Below are 21291 nucleotides of genomic sequence, written 5' to 3'. Positions count from 1 at the left end.
CTGAGAGCGACCAATTGCCTAAATCTTTGCAGTATTTAGATTTCATCAGCACAAACATCCTCTTGGCTACTTGGCTCTGTATTTTGAGCATATATGAGTTCAGCCATGCTTTGATAAGAGCAGCCATGTGGCAGCCGGGGCAGGTTCATGTGGGATCAGTGATGGGGAGACAGGAACAGGTCTGGAGGAACTGGGGTTGCCCCAGCCCTGGAAGTGTCCCAGGCCATCTTGGAGCAACCTGGTGTAGTGAAAGATGTCCCTCCTCCTGGCATGGGGTGGAAAAAACTGGATTTAGTGATTTTTTTTCTAGCCCAAACTATTCTGTGATTCTATACAACAGTTTAAGCTGATAGTTGTTACTTTGCAAGAGCAGATGTGTGTTACTTAAAATCCTAACAAAAATCCCAGCAGGATGGAAGAAACTCCAGCTCAATCCATATCACTGTGCCCACAGGATCCATATTTTCTACAGCTGAGGTGGAAGAACTAATTTAATCTTCCTTCTGTATTCCTCCCCACTGAGGCCCATTCTGCGATGGGCTGCAATCAGTGTGTTATGTGCCAGTTGTGGTTATTTGAATCATATTTCCACATTTCAGTGTCTAGACTTTATGTTTGTGTGAGTTTTGTTGTACCTTTCCAGCTCCGGCGCTGATTTCAGTTAGTTTTGGCTCCTGGTTTCTATGAGAAAATCAAACGGGCTGTGTTTCTGCCTTTCCCAGTCCCCAAAAAAGAAGGGAACAAGGGAATGGGTAAAACTTGGTTTTATAAGCTCCTTTGCTACCATTTTTCTGTCTTTTGAGAAAAATCTGTGTGTGGATGAGCTGGGTTCTGCCATTTGGTGACCAGCAGGTGAGAGCGAGGACAAACCACTGATGGCTGCAGATAAATCTCTGCCTGCTTCTTGCACTGACAGAAATCTCCTGTGACAAAAAGGGATGATCTTGATACAGACCAGAAAGGCTGGGAAAAAAGTGACTGTGCAGACATCTTTAGTAAAAAACAACTTTGTAATCCACAGAAGGAGAGCATTTATTGAAAATTAAGCAGCTTTTTAATTGCCTACGTGCACTGGGCTTCGTTTTTGCCAGCGCTTATGGATGTTGAGGATGATGGATGTGGCTGTGTTTGTTTAGTGAATAGGAGGGTTGGTCTGTTTGTGATGCTCAGAGAAGTTGATAATGACACCAAACCTGGATAACACGGACCTCACTGTGACCAGGAGGTAGAATTGGCTTCAGAATTGTTCACAGTAATACTGACTTGTGCAGAAAACAGTGTGGAGCCCTGAGCCAAGGCTGTTTTCTGTGCTCCTGGTATATAATAAAGTGTATTATGGCTAAGTCAGTGAAAGGAAATAATGTTCCCAACTCCTTGTTAACCTGTAAAGCTTGCTGTCATCAAATGTGAAAGGCTTAAGTGCAGCTGAATAGCAAGAAAAATCAGAATTTTTCACAGGGAATGCAGAGAATAAAAGCAGTGGTTCCAACTTCTCTCTGCACCCCTGCCTGCAGGTCGGGCTCCCTCTGCTCCCCCGGTGTTCGAGGTGACCCAGGGTGCTGCCAAAGCCGTGCCTTCCCCTCTTCCAGGGAGCTGAGCAGTGTAAATTCTTCCATTCCTTCCCCATCCAGGATTCATTGGATGCTTTTTGGGAGCCCGGCATGGGCGGAGTAGCGAGGAAGCAAATTTTTCCACCCTGCCTGAGCTTGGGCAAGCGGAAATTGTGCCTTGGAAGCCATATAAGGCCCGAGAGCCGGCTCTGGCTGGGCTCACCTTGCCACCAGGATGCTGGGGAAGGGAGCAGCCCTCGCTCCCAGGGAGAGTTTCAGGGCCTTTGAAGTGCTCCCTGTGCGTCTGCCACTTGCCAGAGGGACGGTGTGGCCGCCCTGATTTAGGTGACAGCAGCTCATTAACTCCCTGACTTTTGTGGGGCTCCAGCAGCCGGCCCCAAACGGAGGCGGAAATTCGTGATTCAGAGTGAAACTGCTGTAAAATGACGGAGCTGGGAAGGTCGGAGCCTCTGTCACAGGGTGTCTTCATTTCCTTCTGCAGCGTCTGAGGCGGATCCTGCTGACTGCAGACAGTACTGAGCAGGACTTTGCTCTGAAACGAGAGTTCCTGTGGCTTTAAAATAGATTTTTGAAAAGCCTGGCAGCACCTGTTCCCCCTGCCAGGGATGTTCAGCCCTCAGAGCTGCCGGAGCCCCAATCGTGACCTCTGCTTCTGCTTCTTGCAGAATTAAGAACAACTTCTGCTCCCATAAATAGTTCCTTAAGAAGTGCGTAGGAGCTCTGTGACCAATTTCTTTTGAAAAGTGCTTTCAGTGACACCCGTGGCTGTGACCTTGCTCGCTGTTCCCACCCCGTGTCCTTGCAGGGCAGCTGTGTTTTCGTGGCAGCCTGGTGGTCCTGGCCACAAGCTCTGCTTCCTTCTCTCATTTAATCAACACTAAAAAGAACCTTTGGTTATCGGAGTGTTTTGTGGGAAGCTGCTGCTGCTTTTCCTGCTGCAAATCCCAAATGCTTCCTGCCTCAGTGAGGTCTTCATTCCCTAATGCCACTGAGGTGGCTGAGCATCTGAAAGCTCCCGTGTTCCTGACACATGTCACAGCTCCCAATCCCTGGTTTTATTCCAGAAATGAAGTGTGGTTTTCCAGAGGAGAATGATGCAGCCCAGCCAGTGCATTGTCACAAACCAGTTCTCCCAACCTGGAGTCTTGGAGCTGGTGGAGAGTCCCAAAACACCCAGCTCTGCTCAGGAAGCGGCTTCGTGTTTAATCTTTGCAAACGTGGAAATGGGAAGAGGGAGGCAGTAATGGATAAAGCAAAACATATTTAACCTTTAGGGACGTAAATGGGATATCTTGGATCTGTTTGGAACAGGCACTGGGGTTGACGTGGAACGTGGTGGTGATTAAAACCAACAGCAAACATTTTTCTGCTCATGAATTACGGACTTTGTTCTTAATGCATTAAAATCTAGAGCACTTTGGGGTTTCTTAACGTGGAGGGGGAGAAGAAATAGATTTATTACCTGGAAGGTTTGATGTTATAGTTCCAGGCATGTTTCCACAACCTTCCTGCAACCATTTGGAGCTGTACCTAATGTGGGTGCTGCCTGCACCGGGCTGCAAGTTTGAGCTCTCTCATACAATTAAAGCCATTTAACTGCATCTCCAGACCTTTTACTTGTCATTAAGACTAAATTTACTGACGCTGACAGCAGGAAGAAACACATTTACCTTAACTCAGATGGGCTAAGAGAGCAAAACGTTCCAGCTAACGATGACTTGCCTGGATTGTTAAATTTAGACCAAAAATTCTGGTCAGACAATTAAGTGCCGGCTCAGTGGCCACACCACTTCTTTTGCATGTGTGAATTGGCTGAACTGCCTCTGTCAGGCAAGAGAGATTCTCTGTCTGAATGTCTGAATTCTCTGAGGGTTTTTGGGCTCAGACCTGGGGAGTCTTTTCGTGGCACTGTGGTCGCTCCCTGTTTGGTCAGCAGCCCTGGTATGTTTTTCCTCTTCTTATCTGAAAATTTTTCATGTTTATTTTTGGAATTCGTTGTAACCTGAACTTTCTCAGGTGTCCTTGCGGAGAGCAAAGAAACATCTAACTTATTTTTTAGGTAGATTTTTGCCAGTTGAGAAGAGTGTGTTCTTTCTTTCACTGTTTGTCGCTTTATTTTTGGATCAGGTTTGTTACTGACCAGCCTGGCAGTGCAAATACAGAGGTAGCTGAAACAGTGCAGGTTCTGTGCTTCTGGCTGAAGTAAAGGCAGCACCTAATTTAACTTCTTCAGGCAACTGCCTTCACTTTTCTCCTGGAGAAAGCATCCCTGGAAGCTGGAGGAGGCTGTTAGCAGAGGGTATGTAACACAAGGTTCTATCGTGGTAGGAAATCTAGAGAGGTTCTCTTGCTCAGTATGTTCAGCTGGATTTTTCTTGGGCAGTTTCCCTCAGTGATAGGAGAAAACTTGAAATATTTGAGTGCTTTATTGCTTTCTCCCCTGTGGAGATGGCAGGAAGTTTGGGTGACACCCCTGCTGAATTCCAGGTGTCTGTCAGGTTGTATTCCCTCTGTCCTGGTTGGCATTGGAGCACCTCTGTTTGCCTGGAGGCCAAAAGAATCTGAGTCTGAGCATCTTGCTTTAGATTTTGAGGTTGCTCTGGCTCGTGGGGTGTTGCTGGTGGGATTTCTCTGGGATCCTTCAGGATCCAGGCTCTGACTTTGGTTTATCTCAGCCTCTTCCAGCAGTGCTGTCTGTGACTGTGTGAGGAACATCTGAAGATCATCTTCAGCAGAACTTTCTCAGACTAGTAATTACTCTTCCCTCCGAGTGTCAATAGGATATAGCTGGGCACAAGGAAAACAGAACTGGTCCAGGCTTGTTTTCCTGGGCTCAGCAGTGTGAGGTGAGATTTGTTCCGGGATGGTTGAACGGGTTTGTCAATCTGATCTCTCAATTGTCTTTCTATATTTTTCCCTTGCAAGAAAAGGAGTAAAGCCCTGTGGAAGATAAGGATCGTTCTGATGTTTCAGCAGCTCATTTAAGCCACCTTATGAGCACATAGGCAAGTGAATCAGCCCTGGTGTCTTAATATGTCCTAAAATAAATTAGACTTTCGTAAGCAAATTCGGTGGGTTTGAACTGCTGTATTTTCATTAAAAGATTGCAGTGGAGAAAACGCTCTTTAAAATTCAGCCTCGGGGTTGTGTTGTTCATTAACTGATAGTCACTCCTGTTTACCTTGTGTGATAAGTCCCAGGTTAAGAATGGCCAGCAGTGCTGATGCCGTCACAGTTGCCCTTCAGAGAGAATTGCTCTTTTTTTTTTTTTTTTTTTATGGCTGGCTTTACTGACAGGTGGGAGTTTTTTTGGAACTCGGATAAATGCAAACAGCCACGACTTACCTCTCCTAATCATGGAAAACCACTTGTTTGGCTTTTTCTTTTTTTTCTTTTTTTTTTTTTTGTCCCCATGTTCTTAGCAGCTTGGTAACGCTGTTGTTGGTACAAAGGTCATTTAAAAATCTGACATGTCAGCCCAGCAACATACTGTTCCTTAATGAGGCTTAAAACCAGCGTGGAGCTGCCTGGTGGAAATAAATTTGGAGCTGCAGAATAGAGGGAGACATGTGAACAGCTTACTGGGATGGGATCACCTGGCTTTCCTCACACCAGCTCCCCCTCCCCGGGTCTCTCCTGGGTACTTGCAGTTCTCTTGCATAAAGGAGTTTAATTTTTCCTCTTGTTATTCAAATGAGCCCAGGTGTTTGACAGCACATTTGTGTGCTCAGAAGAAAAGCAACGAAAATACCTCCTGAAAATCCAGGCACGATGTTTTTAAAAATGATTCTTTCCTGCGTTTGAGGTTTTCTCTCCTCCTCGACTTGGCCTCCTGCTGCCCCACTGAGGAGGTCCTGCAACACCTCTGACTTCATCCCCACCTGGCTGAAGCCCTCCTGTCCCTCCTGCTCCCCAGGATGTCACTTGCCACTGAACCCAAGCTCTTGAACCTCCCTGTTCTCCGTGGCACTCCCTCAGTCCTTTGAATGTCTGAAGGCTTTTCCTCTAATCCTGTTCCCCAGCACTACTGGAATTTCAGCACCTTCAGCCTCGCCTCAGTCTTTTCGGCTCTTTGACTGTTCTCCAGTGAAAACTAGGTCAGAAACAACCGTCAGCTCCTGATATTTCACCGTTCCTGTTTTATAAGTTGTAACCCAGTGTTGCTGTGTTTAATCTCTTGCTTTAATTTTCACGTATTAAGTGTCTCAGCTCGCTCTGCGTGAGCAGCCTGACACAGTAAAACTGCTCCAAAGAACATCCTGGCTGGACCAGCCACGTTACCTTGATTGGGGCTGAAAAGGTGAATTACCTTGTTTTGTTACATATAATGCTGGAGATGCCAAACTGACAGATTTTTCCACCAGCTCTCTCTGAAGTGTGCATTTGCTGACAATTTTGGAGCTGTATTTAGCCAGCTTCTCTTTGTGCCTGTGTGGCTTTTTAACCTGATGAGTTAAAGAAAAACAGCTTAAAAACAATAATAGTAATTGGAAACCCACAGGTTGCTGAAGAACACAGCAATGCAGGTATATTGGAAGGCATTTAAGAGATTTATTTTTAACTGAGTTGTAGCTGACTGGACCCATTCAGTGTTTTTATAAAACTATTCTTGGAATGGTACTTGAAGTGTGAGCTGAGGTGCCTCAGTGTTCAGTGAAATCCACCTGGTGTAATTCAAGAGTATCCTTCTTCCTTTCTCTTAGGCAGACTTGGAGCCAGCCAGTGCTGGAATCCTTGGGCATTCCAGCATAAATGGGATTTAAATGAATCCTTACTTTTCAGTCTAACTTAAAGGTTGTGGTTTTAAAATTGTGCCTGAGCTGTTGTCTCTGAAAAATTTTTTCCAAGTTGTTTATTAAGCTGTTCTTAATACACTTTAATTTTCTTCCTTCATGTGCCTCCTGCTGCTCTGTGATTGTTTCCAAGGATCCCCATCCAGGCACAGGGTGGGATTGTTGGGGTGTCTGTGCAGGGCCAGGAGCTGGCCTTTGATATTCCTTGTGAGGAATCCCTTCCAACTCAGGGAATCAGTGATTCCATGGTTTTCCTAGGATTTCAGAATCCCTGGTTTGCAGGTTTGATCCAGCTTTTTGCTTTCCATCTGGGAAACATTACCTGTGTTTGACAGGTGGGGGAGTTTGAACCTGGGCTGAAATGCTTCATTTAAGGAAAAACTTCTGGAGGGGCCAGTGGAACAAATCCCAGCCCTAAATGTGGCTCTGTAGTCACTTCCCATCTCTTGTGTGGCCCTCAGCCTCAGATGGAGGAGCTTGGGTGTCTTAATCAGTTCTGGAAGCTTTATTTATCCATGATGGGGATGAGGGGGAGTTAAGATGTGCTATCGTGACACACTTTTCTGTATTAATTTGGGAAACGTTTTCTTCTGGCAGTTGGGTGTTTTGTACAGTGCAGAAAGCAAAATACTTGTAGTAGATACATTTGATACAGCTGGTCCTGGAAAAGCTTTTAATTATTTTACCCTCTGAGCCCCAAAACTGTATTGCTGAATTGCTTGAGAAAGGCTAAAATCAGGGAAAAGTGCCGTCTCCAAGAGGGACAGCAGCGAGCCAAGTGATTTGTGTGATGGAAGTTTGTTTTTCTTGTCATTTCCACAAGGTTTTTGGGGTTCTTGCAGAGGTGGCCACATCTCCAGCACCTCAAAATCAGCAAACTTCCCTCTTCTGCCAGAGAGAGCACAGAAGGCTTCATTCAAGGTGTCTTGTTAGACAGGAATGACTCTTAAAATATTAATCTGAGAACATCCAAACCTTCTGAATTCTTGGCTCATAACAAGTGAATCCTCCAGGGAAAACCAGCACTGCTGGTCACCTTTAGCAGAGTTGGGAATTTTGGATGATTCCGTTTCCTTCTGCCAGTTTTGTTGTTGTGGTGTTGTTTTCTTCCCCTCTGTCCTTTCCCAATTTAACAGGATCATCTGATAACTCCAATAAAACACTGCAAAAACAAGCAGTGTTGCATGCAAGAGATGATTACCCAGGGAATTTTGGGCATGGATGTCTTAATGGCATTCTTGCCAAACTGAGGTCTCTGAATTGTCTTGCAATGCAGATGTGTGCAGATGCTGCAGATACTGCTGGACTTCTCTTAGAGGAATATTTAATATCATATTTAATATCATATTTAATAGCATATTTAATATTATTAGTACTTCCAGTATAGGGAGGCAGAACAGGAAACTTCATTTTGCAATACTGTTTTTTGTTGAAAACAGTGCTTGAAAGCAAATCCATGTGTTTGAAAAACAAATCTAAGGGTTTGCTTTCCTTTGCCTGCACTTTAGAAATACCAATATTTACCTTCCTTTTTTCTCCCCTGTCTTTAATTTACTGTAACTGCTCAAAGCCAGGCAGTGTAGCTCTGCAAGAGAGGGACAGACTCAGGCCATGTGAGCAGACTTAAATTCAAATTAATTTTACTTCAGCCACTTCTTCTTTCCTGTATAAGCAACCTACTCCAGATTTGCTACTTTTAATAAGGGATGAGCATTGGGATTTGTTCATTTAACTCTTCCTCAAATTAGTTGCAAGTCATAAAACAGTAGGACTTATTTCTAGATTTTTTTTTTTTTTTTTTTGCAATGAATTTGCCAGCACAGCATTATCTTTGGAGGAGAGCTTTGGGAAATGTTGTTGCAACTTGTTTTATGCTTTCCCAGTTTTACCTTTTACTGCTTTCAGTCAGAGTTAGAGGAGAAAAATCCCTTCAGGAAAAAGGGTGATAAAAAGAAGAGTTAGTGCAGAATTCTGCTGATTTCTGGTGTGCTTGTGGAAAAGGGATCCTTGAACCTCTGTCTCAAGGAGAACAGGACAAGACTGAAATAAAGGTAAAGGTGTTTGAATGGGCACTTTTGACTCAAGAATGCAGCACTGAGTAATGAAATTAAAATAGCTTTGAGGGCTGCTGGCTCTCAGTGTCAGGGAGGGTCTGGAACACCCTTCAGGAGGGAGTAACGGATGCAGAAATCCACTCACACAAAATGAAACTTCCTTTTCGGGGAGATGCAGTAATTGTATCAAAACTGGGAGGTTTTTTTACTTGCAGGAAGGAAACTCCTGGGTTATTACACGAAAAAATGGGCACCGTGTTCTGTGACTTAGTAATTCTTTCATTATAGACATTTTTAATTGATTTTGCCTGCTTTGATCAATTCTAAACACTGGAAGCTGCACAGGGATGCAGAGGAGCTTTTTTCCTTCCAAAAACCTTTCCTCCCTAAGCCTTTGGAAGTCGTGGGAGTTGGCTCCTGGTCCTCTGACAAAGCCTCCCTGAGCAGCCCCATCTTGTTAATAGTGGGATTGGTGGGAGTTTGTCATGATTAAACTGCAGATAATCATCATTACAGCCCTTGTGGCAGCTTGGTGATGAGACTTTATGATTATTGCTCTCCTTAATGAGCAGGTCTGCCTTAACTCAGTGCAGAAGCAAAGAGGGAAAACATGAAGTTAAAAAAAAAAGGAGAACTGTCCCGTTGGGAAACGTGCCCAGAGTCTCCCAAGCTGGATTCCCACAGGAGACCAACTCCTGCCTCTGCTCCTGGGATCTGGAGCTGTGGCTGAGTTAATTGGGAGCCCGTGGTGCCACAAACCCTCTTTGATCTTTTCCTCTTTTTTGCCACCCACCTTCCCCCTGACCTCTCTGCTTTCGGGGTGGGTTTGAAACCCTCTCGTTTTTGGGGCTGGGTTTGGAGTCCCCTCTGCCTTTGGGGTGGTTTCCCTCTGCTTTTGGGGTGGTTTCCTGCTGCTTTTGGGGTGGTTTCCTGCTGCTTTTGGGGTGGTGTTCCTCTGCTTTCCATCTTCAGCCAGACAGAGCCCCCAGACCCCATCCAGCAGTGAAGCAGCAATGAATCCAGTGGCTGACTGGCCATTCCAAAGGGAATAAAAATGTTGTAGCTCTTGAAATGAACCTGTCTTCTTGTCCTCTTGCAGTGTGTCTCCCCACAGCCTGGCAGGGGAGCCTTTTTTCCCTGCAGACAGGTGGATTTAACTCTTCAGTGTCCTCTGCAAGTGCCTGCTCTGCATAAACAAGCTGGAATTCTCTTTGGAGACAGAGCATTTTCTCCTTGCAGCCTTTTCTCTCTCTGTGTTTGTATTTATTGCAGAGCAAATCCCTATCTGTGCTCATGAAAGAGTTCCTCAGTTTTTGTGCCTGCAGTGCCTTAGAAATTTGGGAGCAGGGATTGCAGGAAGGCATTTGGTGCTTCCTGCTCTGGGGAAGGGCTCAGCCCAGTGGATGGGGCTGCTCTGTTTGCCAGAGCCAGGCTCTGCTCCAGCCAAACAAAGTCTCCTGCTCCACAGTGGGCTGAGCAAACTCGATACCAATTCACAATACTTTAATTATTTCTCCAAGGATTTCAACCTCCTTTTCATTTTCTTCCTGAAAGGCATTGCCTAAATTGCCTCTGTGCCCAGCTTTCCTTCCTGGTGGAAAACTACTGTACCTTGTGCTGGCCAAACATCCTGGCTTGATGGTCAGGAGCAGAGTCCCAGGTTTGTCCCAGGATTTTTTGGGGTGTGTGGGGGAGCTGGAGCTCCCTTCCCAAACCCACCTTTCCCAAGGTTGCTGAGGATGACCAAAGGATCAGAGCTGTCTGTTCTTTGGGAGTTTAAAGCTTTTTTTTTTTCTTGCAAATACAGAAAAATCATCACTTAATGATGTGCTAGGAAGCAAAAGATTCCTTTGAAGCGCTGGAAAGTTTTACTTGGAGTTACCAAATTGAAACAAAAAAGTTTTGCTGGGCTTGAGCAACCTGGGATAGTGGCAGTGTCCCTGCCCATGGCTGGGGATGGAACTGGATGGGGTTTAAGGTCCCTGCCAACACAAATAATTCTGTTATTCCATGAAAGAACCAGTGGGAATCTGGCAAAAATCACCATGTGCTGCAGCCTGTCACTCAGGCTGGAGAGCCTCCACCTCCATCCCTTGTCCTGAGTTTTTGGGATGGGTATTTGGGGAGCCATGGGATTTCATGTACCCTAATTCCATCTCCTTCCCCTAATTCCTGCCTGGAGGAGCCTTGGCACTGCAGGGAGCGGAGAGGAGCTCTGGAGCTGCAGGGTGCACAGCTTGGTTCAGTTTGAGTCCCCAGCTGAATTCTGCAGCAGGGACCCAACAAATACACTGCATTTTGTTCAGGAGGAGCTTTTTAACCTGGATTAGCTGAGATCAGAAGCTCCAGGCATGCGAGAGAGAACAGGCTGCATGGCTGGCTCAGCTCTCGTGCCTGTGGGGTGACATCTTGATGACAGTGGAGTTTAATTGCTCTCTGCTTTGCTGATACAGGCTATTGTCCATTTAGGGCCTGGCTTTCTGCTGTACAGGGCAGGACAAAGCATTTCCATTAGGCTACAGTTTGGTTTTTAACTTAATCATGTGTCTTACTCTCTAAACTTTCCACAAAGGTGGAGGTTTTCTGCATTTCAAGTGGGACGATGCTCAGTGTGTGCTGATGTCAAAGCCTGCTGGTGATGCTTCCTGGTAAAATTGGTAATTTTATTAGAATGGTGAAATTCTGTAACTCTGAGGAGCTGGGAATGGTGAAACTCTGTAACTTTGGAGCGGAGAATGGTGAAACTCTGTAACTTTGGAGCTGGAAATGGTGAAATTCTGTAACTTTGGAGCTGGGGATGGTGAATGAAATTCTGTGAGTTTGAGGAGCTGGGAATTGTAAAATTCTTTAATATAGCCATAAATTTCAGCAAATCAAGTTGGGGTTTTTTGAGCTGACACTTTAAACGCCTTTATTTTAGATCTTATAGAAACACACTCAATTTTTAACCCTGGAAAATTAAACTACTGAGGAAGCAACATTTGTGCTGTAACAGCCCACTTTAAATGATGCAATTAGAACCAAAGAAGCCAGTGTGCCTTTTGCAGTTTAGCAATTAAAAACTTTCAAACATACAGCCTAGCATTTTGGCTGACATAAAAGCTTTTGAGCATTTTATTGCTGCTTGTACTTCTGGGCAGGATTTGTAGGTGCTTTAATATTATGGTGATAATGTGTCCATTAATGCCTATTAGGCAAATGATAAATAATAAATACAAACTACAGTTTAGAGTAATTGGTGAGAGTCCAGCCCTTAAACCTTCATCAAAAGCAACCTTTTAAATAATTATTTGTGTTAAAAGCTGGAGTGTTCACTTCTGCCCCAAATAAATTCTTTTAAATGTTGGGGAGAGGAAAATGAGGGGGGTCTGTGAGAGCACTGGATCATCAAAGTGATAAATGGGATTATCTTGGAGAGGAGGAGTGAGCAGAGGTGTCCATGGAATAATTTCAGGATTGCAGCCTGAGGAACTCCTGTCACGCCCTGCTCTGCTCCTGCTCCCTGGGGTTTGCAGGATCCCATCAGCATCCCTGGAAGGAGGTGGGTGAATCCTAAAATCCTCCAGCAGCATCCCCACGGCTCACCTGGGCAGCTGGCACCTCTCTCGAGTGGAAAGCCTCAAACAGTGGTGGATTTACATGGAATTTCCAAGGCTCTTTCCATGAGAATGTTGGATTTGAATAGCAAAACTGTAATTTTCGAGTCACAGCAGAACTCCATCCCATCTGTGCTCAACTTCAAACAGGATCCTCGAGAGGCCCCAAATTGCAGATGGAAATTGTGTTGCAGGGAGACGGCGTTTTAATTCCATAAGTAATAGATGGGACATGAAAAAAGGAATATTCAGGAGGCTTTTTTGGCTGCTCAGTTTGTGGGAGGAGGAGGTAAATACAAGCCTTGGAATAGTGGAATGTCCTGGGAGCAGCCTCAGTGGCTCTCTCCTGGGCCAGCTTGGGCTAATTGGCTTCCAGCAAGCCTCACACAGCTTCACTTGGAGCTGTGGGTCTGTTCCTGGGTATTCCTTCCCCCTGGGATTTGAATTTCTTGCTGCTAATGAACTCAGGGACTCGGAGGTGTCTCCTGGCTCGGGGTGGATCTGCTTTGCCTTTGGACTCTGCTTTGCTTTGCAAGCTCTTGGGGTGTTTAAAGCAAAAATATGAATGGAAAAGGAAATCTGGGGAGCTCTGCAGGAGCTTTTGCCAGGTATCCAGCTGTGCTTAAACTGAGGATCCTCCTGGATTTGGGGCTTTTTTGTCCCACCCTTGGCCCAGTTGTGCCAGAGGAAGCAGGGGAGGGAGCCTTGCCTAAATTTGGACCTTGCTGTGTGGGCTAAAGAAACATAAACCAGTCATAACCAAAGAATTAAAGAGGAACCTGGAGTTTGGGGCATTACAGAGTCAGAAATTTGTGCTTTTTAAAGCAATTTCTTGTTGTTCCCATTTTTGTAAGTGCTTCCTGAGGTGCAGCAGCTTTACCTGAGCACTGGTTTTACCTGGAATTGCACATGATGGTTGGAAACATCCCCTTGATGCCAGCCTTGCTTAGCAGGATTTTATAGTTTCTTTGTATATTTATTGGAATTCTTGCTACTAATTTAAACTGTTTGTAAGGAGCTTTAAATTCTGAAAATAGTCCCCTTGTTCCAACACAAATAAGGGTAAATTTTCAGCTGCACTCTGGGCATTGGTGGCTCTGAACATCCAACAAAACAGAAAAACACATCAATACTAAGTTTAGGCAATTATTTTCCATAGAACACAGCCTGCAGTATAAATTCCAGTAAATACACGACAGAACTTCCCAAAATGATGTCTTCTTTAATTATATGTATTTCCCTGAAGAAACAGAGAGGTTTCCAGTTGGCTGCTTGACCTGAGTATTTCCAGTGTCCTTTCTGATCCTGGGTAGGAACATCCATCCAGCTCTTCCTCCAAAGGTGTTGAAAACCTTTGGCCAGCTTCAATCAGCCCTGATAAAATAATTCATTTTACATTCAATTCTTCCCTATTTTATTGACACTTTCTTGTTCTTCCTATTATTTCCTCAGCTTCCATGTGCCATACCTGGAATATTTAAGTGTGAGGAGCTTGTTTTCCTCTTGTTTGAACACAAAGATGGGGTTTCTTCAGCATCCTTGATTTGCCAAGGATTTGCTGCATGCAGGGCTGACTTGGTTTAATTGGAAAGGCAGAGGCAAAGACCTTGTTCCCACTCAGAAGGGATGGAATGGCATTTCTAGGAACTGGAACACAGGAAGTTCAGTCATGGCATCACTAAGGAAGAGGAATTGAGTGACTCTGAGGTGACTCTTCAGAAAATGACAGAGGGATTTTGGAAAGGGCAGCAGGAACTCTTGATAAATCAGGGTTTTTCATCCAAAACCATCCAAAGAAGTTAACCCAAATGAAGATATAAATGGAAATGTGGTTTTAATTTGGTTTCACTCATTCATATGTTCTTTTTATTCTGAATGAAGGTGTCCATGCAGGGATTTAATTTCACCTAATAAAGGTACTTAGAGTCACATCCTTAATTAGTTCAGGGTGTGCAGTGTGCTCTCCTCTTGCATGAGCATCCTGAAGGAGCTGTAGCCAAGGGATTGAACATCAGGGGAGGTTCAGGGATGGTGCTGCTGAGACCCCAAAAGTCCTTCCCTGCCTCAAAAGGGACCTGGGATTTGCAGTGTCCATCCAGATCCATCTGTTCCCTGTGATCCCCTCTGGAGCCTGGCTGGGACTTCCAGCACTGTTCCTCCACAGGGATGCCAAACAGGCACAGACAGAAATGCTGAATTTTGGGAAATACATCTCAGCTTTGCCATTGAACTTACATAAAGCTGATATTACCCACTTAACTTCACGGTTTATTTGTAGATTGTGGGATTTATAAGTCCTGTAATTAAACCATGTCTGATTTGTGCATCAGGACTTTTGCTCCTGCCTCCTTATTCCACTTCCATCCTCCTTACCCCCTTTTTATTCCCCTTAAACAACTTCCCAGACCAAAGAGCAGAACTTCCCAAATCTGTAATTTGCTGTCCAAGAACCACATGGGTTGGTTTGGGTTTTTTTTGGTTTTTTTTTTTTTTTTTTTCTTTCCTTAAATCCAGATTTTTATCATGTTTCAAATGCTTGTTTGCTCAAGTATGTTCCTCTGAATTTCTGGACACGGGGAACAAAAAGCTGGCCAGGCTGTGCATGAACAGTGTGCTGTGGAATGCAGTGTCGTGGCACTCGAGGAATTCAGTGATCTCTGTACCAAGAGCAAGATGTTGTTTATTGGTGCTTTTCTAAAGGTTCTTCTGGGTCTATAAAATTCTTTATCCAGGCACTCAGGGAGTGCTGTCAGCTCTGAGCATGTTCCTGCTTTCCTCAGCATCATAAATGTCCTGTAATGATCCTGGGTGTGATGCAGGGCTGGAAAATCCTATTGGATGGGCTCTTCAAAGACTCAGACTCTGTCTTGGGCTGGGTTTATCCATCCAGGTTTTGTTAGGTTTATCTGGGCTAAAAGGATTTTTATTTTGCTGGTGAATTTATCCATTTTTTTTGTTGATGTCTCACCTGAGATTCTTCACTGCTAGGCTGGAAAAGTTTTCTGAGGGATGGTTAAATTCATGAATTTCAAGCTGTTTAACTCCTTGCTGTTAAAATTTAAATATCTATTTCTCTAATCTATTGGAAATTGATCCGTTGGAGATTGGGTGACACAAACAGCACAATCCACCTCATGTTTTGGGCTTGTTTTCCCAAATTCCTGGTGGTTTCCCCATGGAAATGTGTCTCCCATACACATGACAACATTTTCACTTATAAATGATGCCTTCAACTTATTTATAAATTCTTCAGTCCCTTTGGAAAGCTTCACAATGGGGTCCCACGAGTCCCACGGAGCACAATTCCTGTCTTGGATGCTTTGTGTGATTTAGGAAAGAAAACATCCACAGCCCCAATTCTGCTGGAATTGGAGGAATCCAAACTCAGCCTGCTTTGGGTTGGGTCTGGTTCTTTTTTCTTCACTTAAAAACTCAGGTGAGACTTGGAATTGAAATGTCTTTGGGATCTCTAAAATGACAGCGAGGCAAAAAGGCTGAAACTGAGCAGTTTTAGAGTCACAGGAATACAATTTTTTAAATGTAAGCAGCTGAGCCTGGAGGAAGAGGCCAATTGTTGAAACAGGCAAAGCAACAACAGGATTTTGCAACGGAGCTGCAGTTTGCTTTTCCAAAGGATTGCCAGCTTTCTCCTGGAAAAAATTTGCTTTGCGTCCTCTCAGGCAGAGAACTGGAATAAATTTTCCCCTCAAGTGTCCATTTTTTAACTCAAAACTTACATAAGCATCAAAGCTGAGCTGTTCTGTGCCCAAAATGTGGTGGAGGGGTCAGGAGGAACCAAGAGCTGCTCCTCTCCTGAGCTCAGGATGACCTTAGCTTATCCTTTTTCCTGGTACAAATCACTGTTTCAGGATATTTTTTTTGCTTTCTTGCTTGAAATACACACTTCCCTGACCTTTCCCCTTGAAAAAAAAAAAAAATAAGCAAAGTAAAACCAGGTGAAAAATCAATCTTGAGCGTGGCTTGGTGAACTTGGCTGAGTTTAGAATTTCTCTGAGGTAATTTTTGTTTTTCCACTTGTTTTTATAGGATGCTGTGACGTCAAAACCAGTCATCCAGTTTCAAGGAAGCCAAGGGGTAAGTTTGTCCCTGGAAAGTTCTTTTCCATTTAATGGGATTGAGGAATTTTGGGCTGTTCCAGCTCAAGGAATGATGCTGTGATTGCTGAGATGGAGCTTCAGGTGTGCTCCAGGAAGGTGTTTGCTCGTGGAGTCTCTCTCTCTAAAACCTTTTCACTCCTCTTTATTTCCTAACCTTGCTAAATCCATGGAAAATTCAGATTTATGAATTAGGTAGAAGAGGGAAAAGAAAGGAAGCAGAAATCCACGGAATCCTCACCTGCATCCCAAGAAAACACCGTGCTAAACTCACTGCAAGAATTTTTGTGTCCCAAATCCTTCCAGCAGCAGAGCTTGGAGGCTGCTCTGAATGTCCTGGAGGTTTATTTAATGTAACTGCAGTTCTGGGAGTACCAGAAGTTATTTTAGATTTAGGAGTTTTACTTCCCCAACTTCTGTTCCGATGACAGAACTCTGGGATATTTTTAGCCCCTGGAACCAGCCTGTCATGCCAGTTGCTGACAACGTTGAGATTTACGTGGTGGTGTTTCTGGTAAAGCAATGCAGCCCTTCAGTGAACTTGAAAAATGTCATTTAGATACCTTTTATTTCTAAAAAAGCCTGTGTTTAACTTTAGTTTCTGCATAAAGAAAGGGAGTTTAATTTTTTTTAATTTTTTTTTTTTTCAAGAATCGGAATTCAGCTGTAACTTCTGGTTATTTTTTATGCACTGGCACATTAAAGCTTTTAAAAAGGCTTGGATTGAGTGGACATTAAACCCAGCACATTGTCCTTGCCCACATCCTACTTTGTGATATTATTCTCACTAACAGTCCACAGAAAATATAGCAGGAAAGACATGATTGTTATTATAAGTTTAGAAAAAAAATACAAACCTTCTTGTCCTGGGAAATAAAGAAAGGAGCAATTTCCAGGTTTTTTACTTTGTTTAGACTTAAACTTCCCTGAAAACTCAGCATGAAAGTGGAGATCAAAATCTGCCACTGAGGTTGGGCACAGTCAGAAGAGAGGAGGAGAACTGAAGGGTGGCTGGTGTGTCTTTATTTGATGAGCTTTGCTCATGGAATAAAGAGGCTAAAAGCACTGGGAACGCTTTCCTTTCCCTTTGGAAGCAGGATCTACACCTGACTGTTCTTGTAAAGGTGTTTAAGTTTTGGAAATGCCTCCTCTGAATGTTTTTCCTTGAAGGAAATGTAGCAAAAGGGATCAGAACAGCTTAAAATGCTCTCTGTCCTGAGCCTTTGCTCGTGGTGGGTTCCACAGGGATCTGATATGGACAAGAATTAGCAACAAATATTAATTTCTGGGGCTAATTTAAAATATTTCCAAATGCTACAGCTGCTTCTAGAAATGAAAAATATAAAAATACAGTTATTTAAAAATACAAAAATAGTTAATTCTGTTTGAGCCCTGAAGTCCCAGGGATGAGTCGTTGGTGGAGGAGCTGCCTGGCACCTGCAGTGTCACTCCTTGGAGAAGGAGAGGAGCCAGGAGGGCTGGGCTGGGCTGGAGGGAGGATGTGGCAGCCAGAGCTGACCTCTGCCTGCTCCTCCTCAGTGCTTAATTAATGGCACTGACGAGGAAAGGCCAAAGGTAGAGCTTTGAAGAGAGCTGCAGCTCCATGGGAGCGCACAGAAAGAGCTCTTTGTCCCTTTATTATTATTTTTCCTGGGTATGACAAGGAGCTGGCAGCTGGGGAACCATCTGCTTTTAAGGGTAGGACTCTGCACGTCAGGATTCTCCTGCTTTTTAAGGAGCTGAGGCTTGAAATGCTTTCGAGGGATCCTCCATCAGTTGGGCTGAAGAGATAATTCCAGGAATTTACCAGGCTCTCACATCCAGAGGATTGGCATTAAAACATATTTTACTTTTAAGCATTAAAACATTTTGCTTGCTTATTTGTAAATTATTTCTTCCATTCTTCCTCAGTTCCCCAATTTGCTGCCTTCCTGTTTTGTTTCCCAAAAAAAAAAGGCAGTTGTGGAGAATCCCATTCATTTTTTGGGGTGGGAAGGTTGTGCATAGCACAAGTGACAGTGTGGTTTAAAGCAGTCAGGTTTTAATAGTGGGAATTTTCTGTGCAAGTATTTCTCTCTCAAGAGGGAAAAGCTTCACTTGATGATTTAAGAAGGCAGGATATAAAAGAAGATTTTTAACAAACTGCTGCTTCTTGAATTTAATTCTCTAGAAGCCTTTAAATTACTGTATCCATGTGTTTTGCCCTGTTCTAGTGTTACTCTAAAAGCTGTCAAAAATACTTTCAGTTTCTAATACGCAGAAAAAGAAACTTCCATGTTTGAGACACTAATTAACCAGGGAAGGGAATTGTTGGAATAAAACCCAGGGTCAGCAAGGTGGCAGCAGAAAGGAGGAAGTCAGTGGTTGCAGCCCAAAATAAAACAGCTGTTCCAGTGACAAGGGACAAAACTTCTCCTGCATCCTGGTCTGGATCCAATCTCACAGGAGCTGATAAAAACTTTTGGGGATTTTGCTTTGAGATGTGTTTCTCTGTATTGATGCTGCTCTTGTTAAAGGCTTTTATTCTGTGTAATAATCAGAATTTCAGTTGTTATAACCAGGTTGTTTTTACCAGGGGGTTCCTCTGAAGTGGGACCATGGATATTCCTTAGGAGCAGCACCTGGCTGTCAGTTTTTCCTCGTGGATTTTCTTGGGTAGTTTCATGAGTTTTGATGGAGTTTTGAGCATTTTTCTCGTTGCAGTGTGCACGTAAATTAGAATTTAAGAGCTGGAGTACCACAGCATTACAGATTGTGTGCAGAGCTGTGCTAGAATTACTGAAAATGCATCTATTTTGGTGAAAAGACATGCAGAATCAGAGCTTAGGCTGGCTGAAATTTGCAGGTGCTTGTGGGGTGGTGAAAGCAGGGGCAGAATTGAACTGAGGGGGGAAAAATACCCCTCAGGTGCCAAACCCACGTGTGTGTGCAGCATTTTTAGAATGACTGTTGGGAGCAAAACGTCTTTGCTTTGTGATTGGAAAATACAGCATTTCCCCTGCTTCTTGGGATGAAGTTTTGGTCTTAAGAGAGGGAGGTGAAATCTCAGTTCAGAGCGAGCTGTCCACAGATGAATGTTACTTGAAAGAAGAAAACAGAAGTTACATCTGTACTGAGCTATTTTTAAGTGTCTCTGGTTACTGGTGCAGTACCCAGCACCAAAATTAGGGCTCCCTCAAAGCAGTCACCATGCTGATTTGGTGGCTTAAGAAACCTTCTGTTTTCAGCTAAAAATAATTCCTAGATAACGGCCAGCTTGCACATGAGAGACTTTTCAGTACTAAAGTGACTCTGCCTCATTTTACAGCCTCTGGAAATGCTGCAAAAACCCTACAAAAATCCAAACCTGGGGCTTTTGCAGCAGCTGGTTTTTCCAGTGGGTAAAGCAGGAGCGAGGAGAAAGTTCTTTGGTGTGTGGGGATGTGATTTGGTGACATCCTGCAGGTTTTATTTTCCAGGCTCAGGTGCAGCACAGCTCCATCCCCCTGTTGAGTATTTCCTCTTCTTCCCATTCCTACCAAATTTCCAGCTGCAAAATCCCCCCCCCCCCCCCCAAGTCTGCTGCTTACATAACTCTGCCTCTTCTGGTAAAGAAGAAGGGAATTTTCTTCCCCCTGCCTGGGTGGGGGCAGAGGATGCCAGGAAAGATTAAAAGGGCTCAAGGGCTGCGGCACACGTTTGGCAGGGGAGATAATGAGGCTGCTCAGGGAGGGTCCAGCAGCACCCAAAAAAATCTGCTCCCAGTATTTTCATACCAGGATCCTGGGGATAACTTGTCCTCTTGTATAAAGCAGGGCACAAGTCTGGGTTTCTGGCTCATTTTTGGAAGAAGGGAGCTCTGTTTGAGGGCAGGGAAACGCCGTGCTCGGGCTCGGCTCAAGAGCTTCTTGCTGCCTCTGAGAACATCCTGTGGTTTAGCAGAGGGACACAGATCCCTGGGTTTTCCAGGCTGCTGGAGACGTCTGAGGTCTGAAGGAAACCACCCAAAACCCCTCCTGTCCCAGCACAGTCATGTGTGGATGCCACGGGCTGGCTTGCTGGGAGTGTGTGTTTTCTACGTAGATGTGGCAATCTGGGTAAATATAAATCCATGTGGTAAAGCCTGGCCTAAAATAGGCTGGGGTTGGTGTTCCTTCTGTCTCAGCTTCTGGGAGCCATCTTAATTATCAAATATTGATGTGATAGTAGAGCTCAGATGCTGGCATTTATGTTGGATCCTGAATGCAGAGGGGAGACAGTTTTCCCTTTTGAAAAATGAATGGCTGTGGGGGGCGGGGGGCTTGAAAAAAACAATGCAGGATGGCTGTGGAGTTGTCTGTGGAGCACACTTAATGCTTGATTAAATATTTAATTTAGCAGCAGCGTCACACTCTACTGTGAGCCATGAAATCTTGTTATGGAATTATAATTTCTTAAAAAAGAATAAGCATGCTACCTAGTGACCTGGCTTGTGCTATGTTTAGTGCTGGATCAGTAATTGGAAAGAAACGAGCCTCGAGTGTTTTACGTTGAGTATAAACAGTGGGAGCGAGTCTGTTTTGAGGCTGAATCAATAGAATTGGGTCAGATTCCTAGAACAAGGTGGTTGTGGGCTCTGTTCTCTCACAGCCACATCCATCTTCAGCTGCTCTTTCCCTCAGTCACCTTTTCCTTCCCCCTGCGCACAGTGAATTCTTCTGGCAGCCTCTCCGTGCAGTAACCCAGGTGCTTTCCTTGTTGCAAAATGCCTCAGAGCATCCTGGCTGCAGGAGAACTGAGCTCTCCTGAGCCTGGGGTGACCCTGGTGACCAATGTTCTCCCTCCTGCTCCTCCTCTCCCGAGCAGCACATCGCCATCCCGAGGCCCGATCGACCGGCGGAAGTGCGGACCTTCACCTTTTATCTCTCCAATATTGGCAAGGACAGCCCCCAGGGGAGCTTTGACTGCATCCAGCAGTATGTGTCCAGGTGAGTGGGCATCCAAGGAAAACCCAGCCTTTTTTAGTTTTGGTTTGGGGTTTTTTTTTTTTTTAATCCTCTCTTCTGGAGCATCTTTTCCCTAACAAAGCTTAATGCACATTCTTCATTTTCAGAGTCGTTCTGATCTATTTTGATGTGGTTTTATTTGGGAAGCATCTGATTCCCTCTCAGGTCCTCTATGTGTCCCCTCACTATTATTCAGCT

The 21291-nt window shown here is 44.4% G+C and overlaps 1 protein-coding gene across 2 annotated transcripts in view; it reads left to right on the top strand.

Moving 5' to 3' along the window:
* ELL (elongation factor for RNA polymerase II) overlaps nucleotides 1–21291 on the top strand; it is a 51718-nt gene that overhangs the window by 6981 nt on the left and 23446 nt on the right. For both annotated transcript variants that reach the window (XR_005954983.1, XM_041465806.1), the window contains exons 2-3: nucleotides 16062–16109; nucleotides 20954–21075. Coding sequence is in view for 1 of the 2 variants with exons in the window: in XM_041465806.1 (XP_041321740.1) it covers nucleotides 16062–16109; nucleotides 20954–21075 (170 nt within the window). In the remaining variant the exon portion in view is untranslated. The remainder of the gene's footprint in view (nucleotides 1–16061; nucleotides 16110–20953; nucleotides 21076–21291) is intronic.

Source organism: Pyrgilauda ruficollis, unplaced genomic scaffold (genome assembly GCF_017590135.1).
Source record: "Pyrgilauda ruficollis isolate IOZ18807 unplaced genomic scaffold, ASM1759013v1 scaffold192, whole genome shotgun sequence".
Classification (NCBI taxonomy): Eukaryota; Metazoa; Chordata; class Aves; order Passeriformes; family Passeridae; genus Pyrgilauda; species Pyrgilauda ruficollis.
This window is presented reverse-complemented; position numbering and strand designations above follow the sequence as displayed.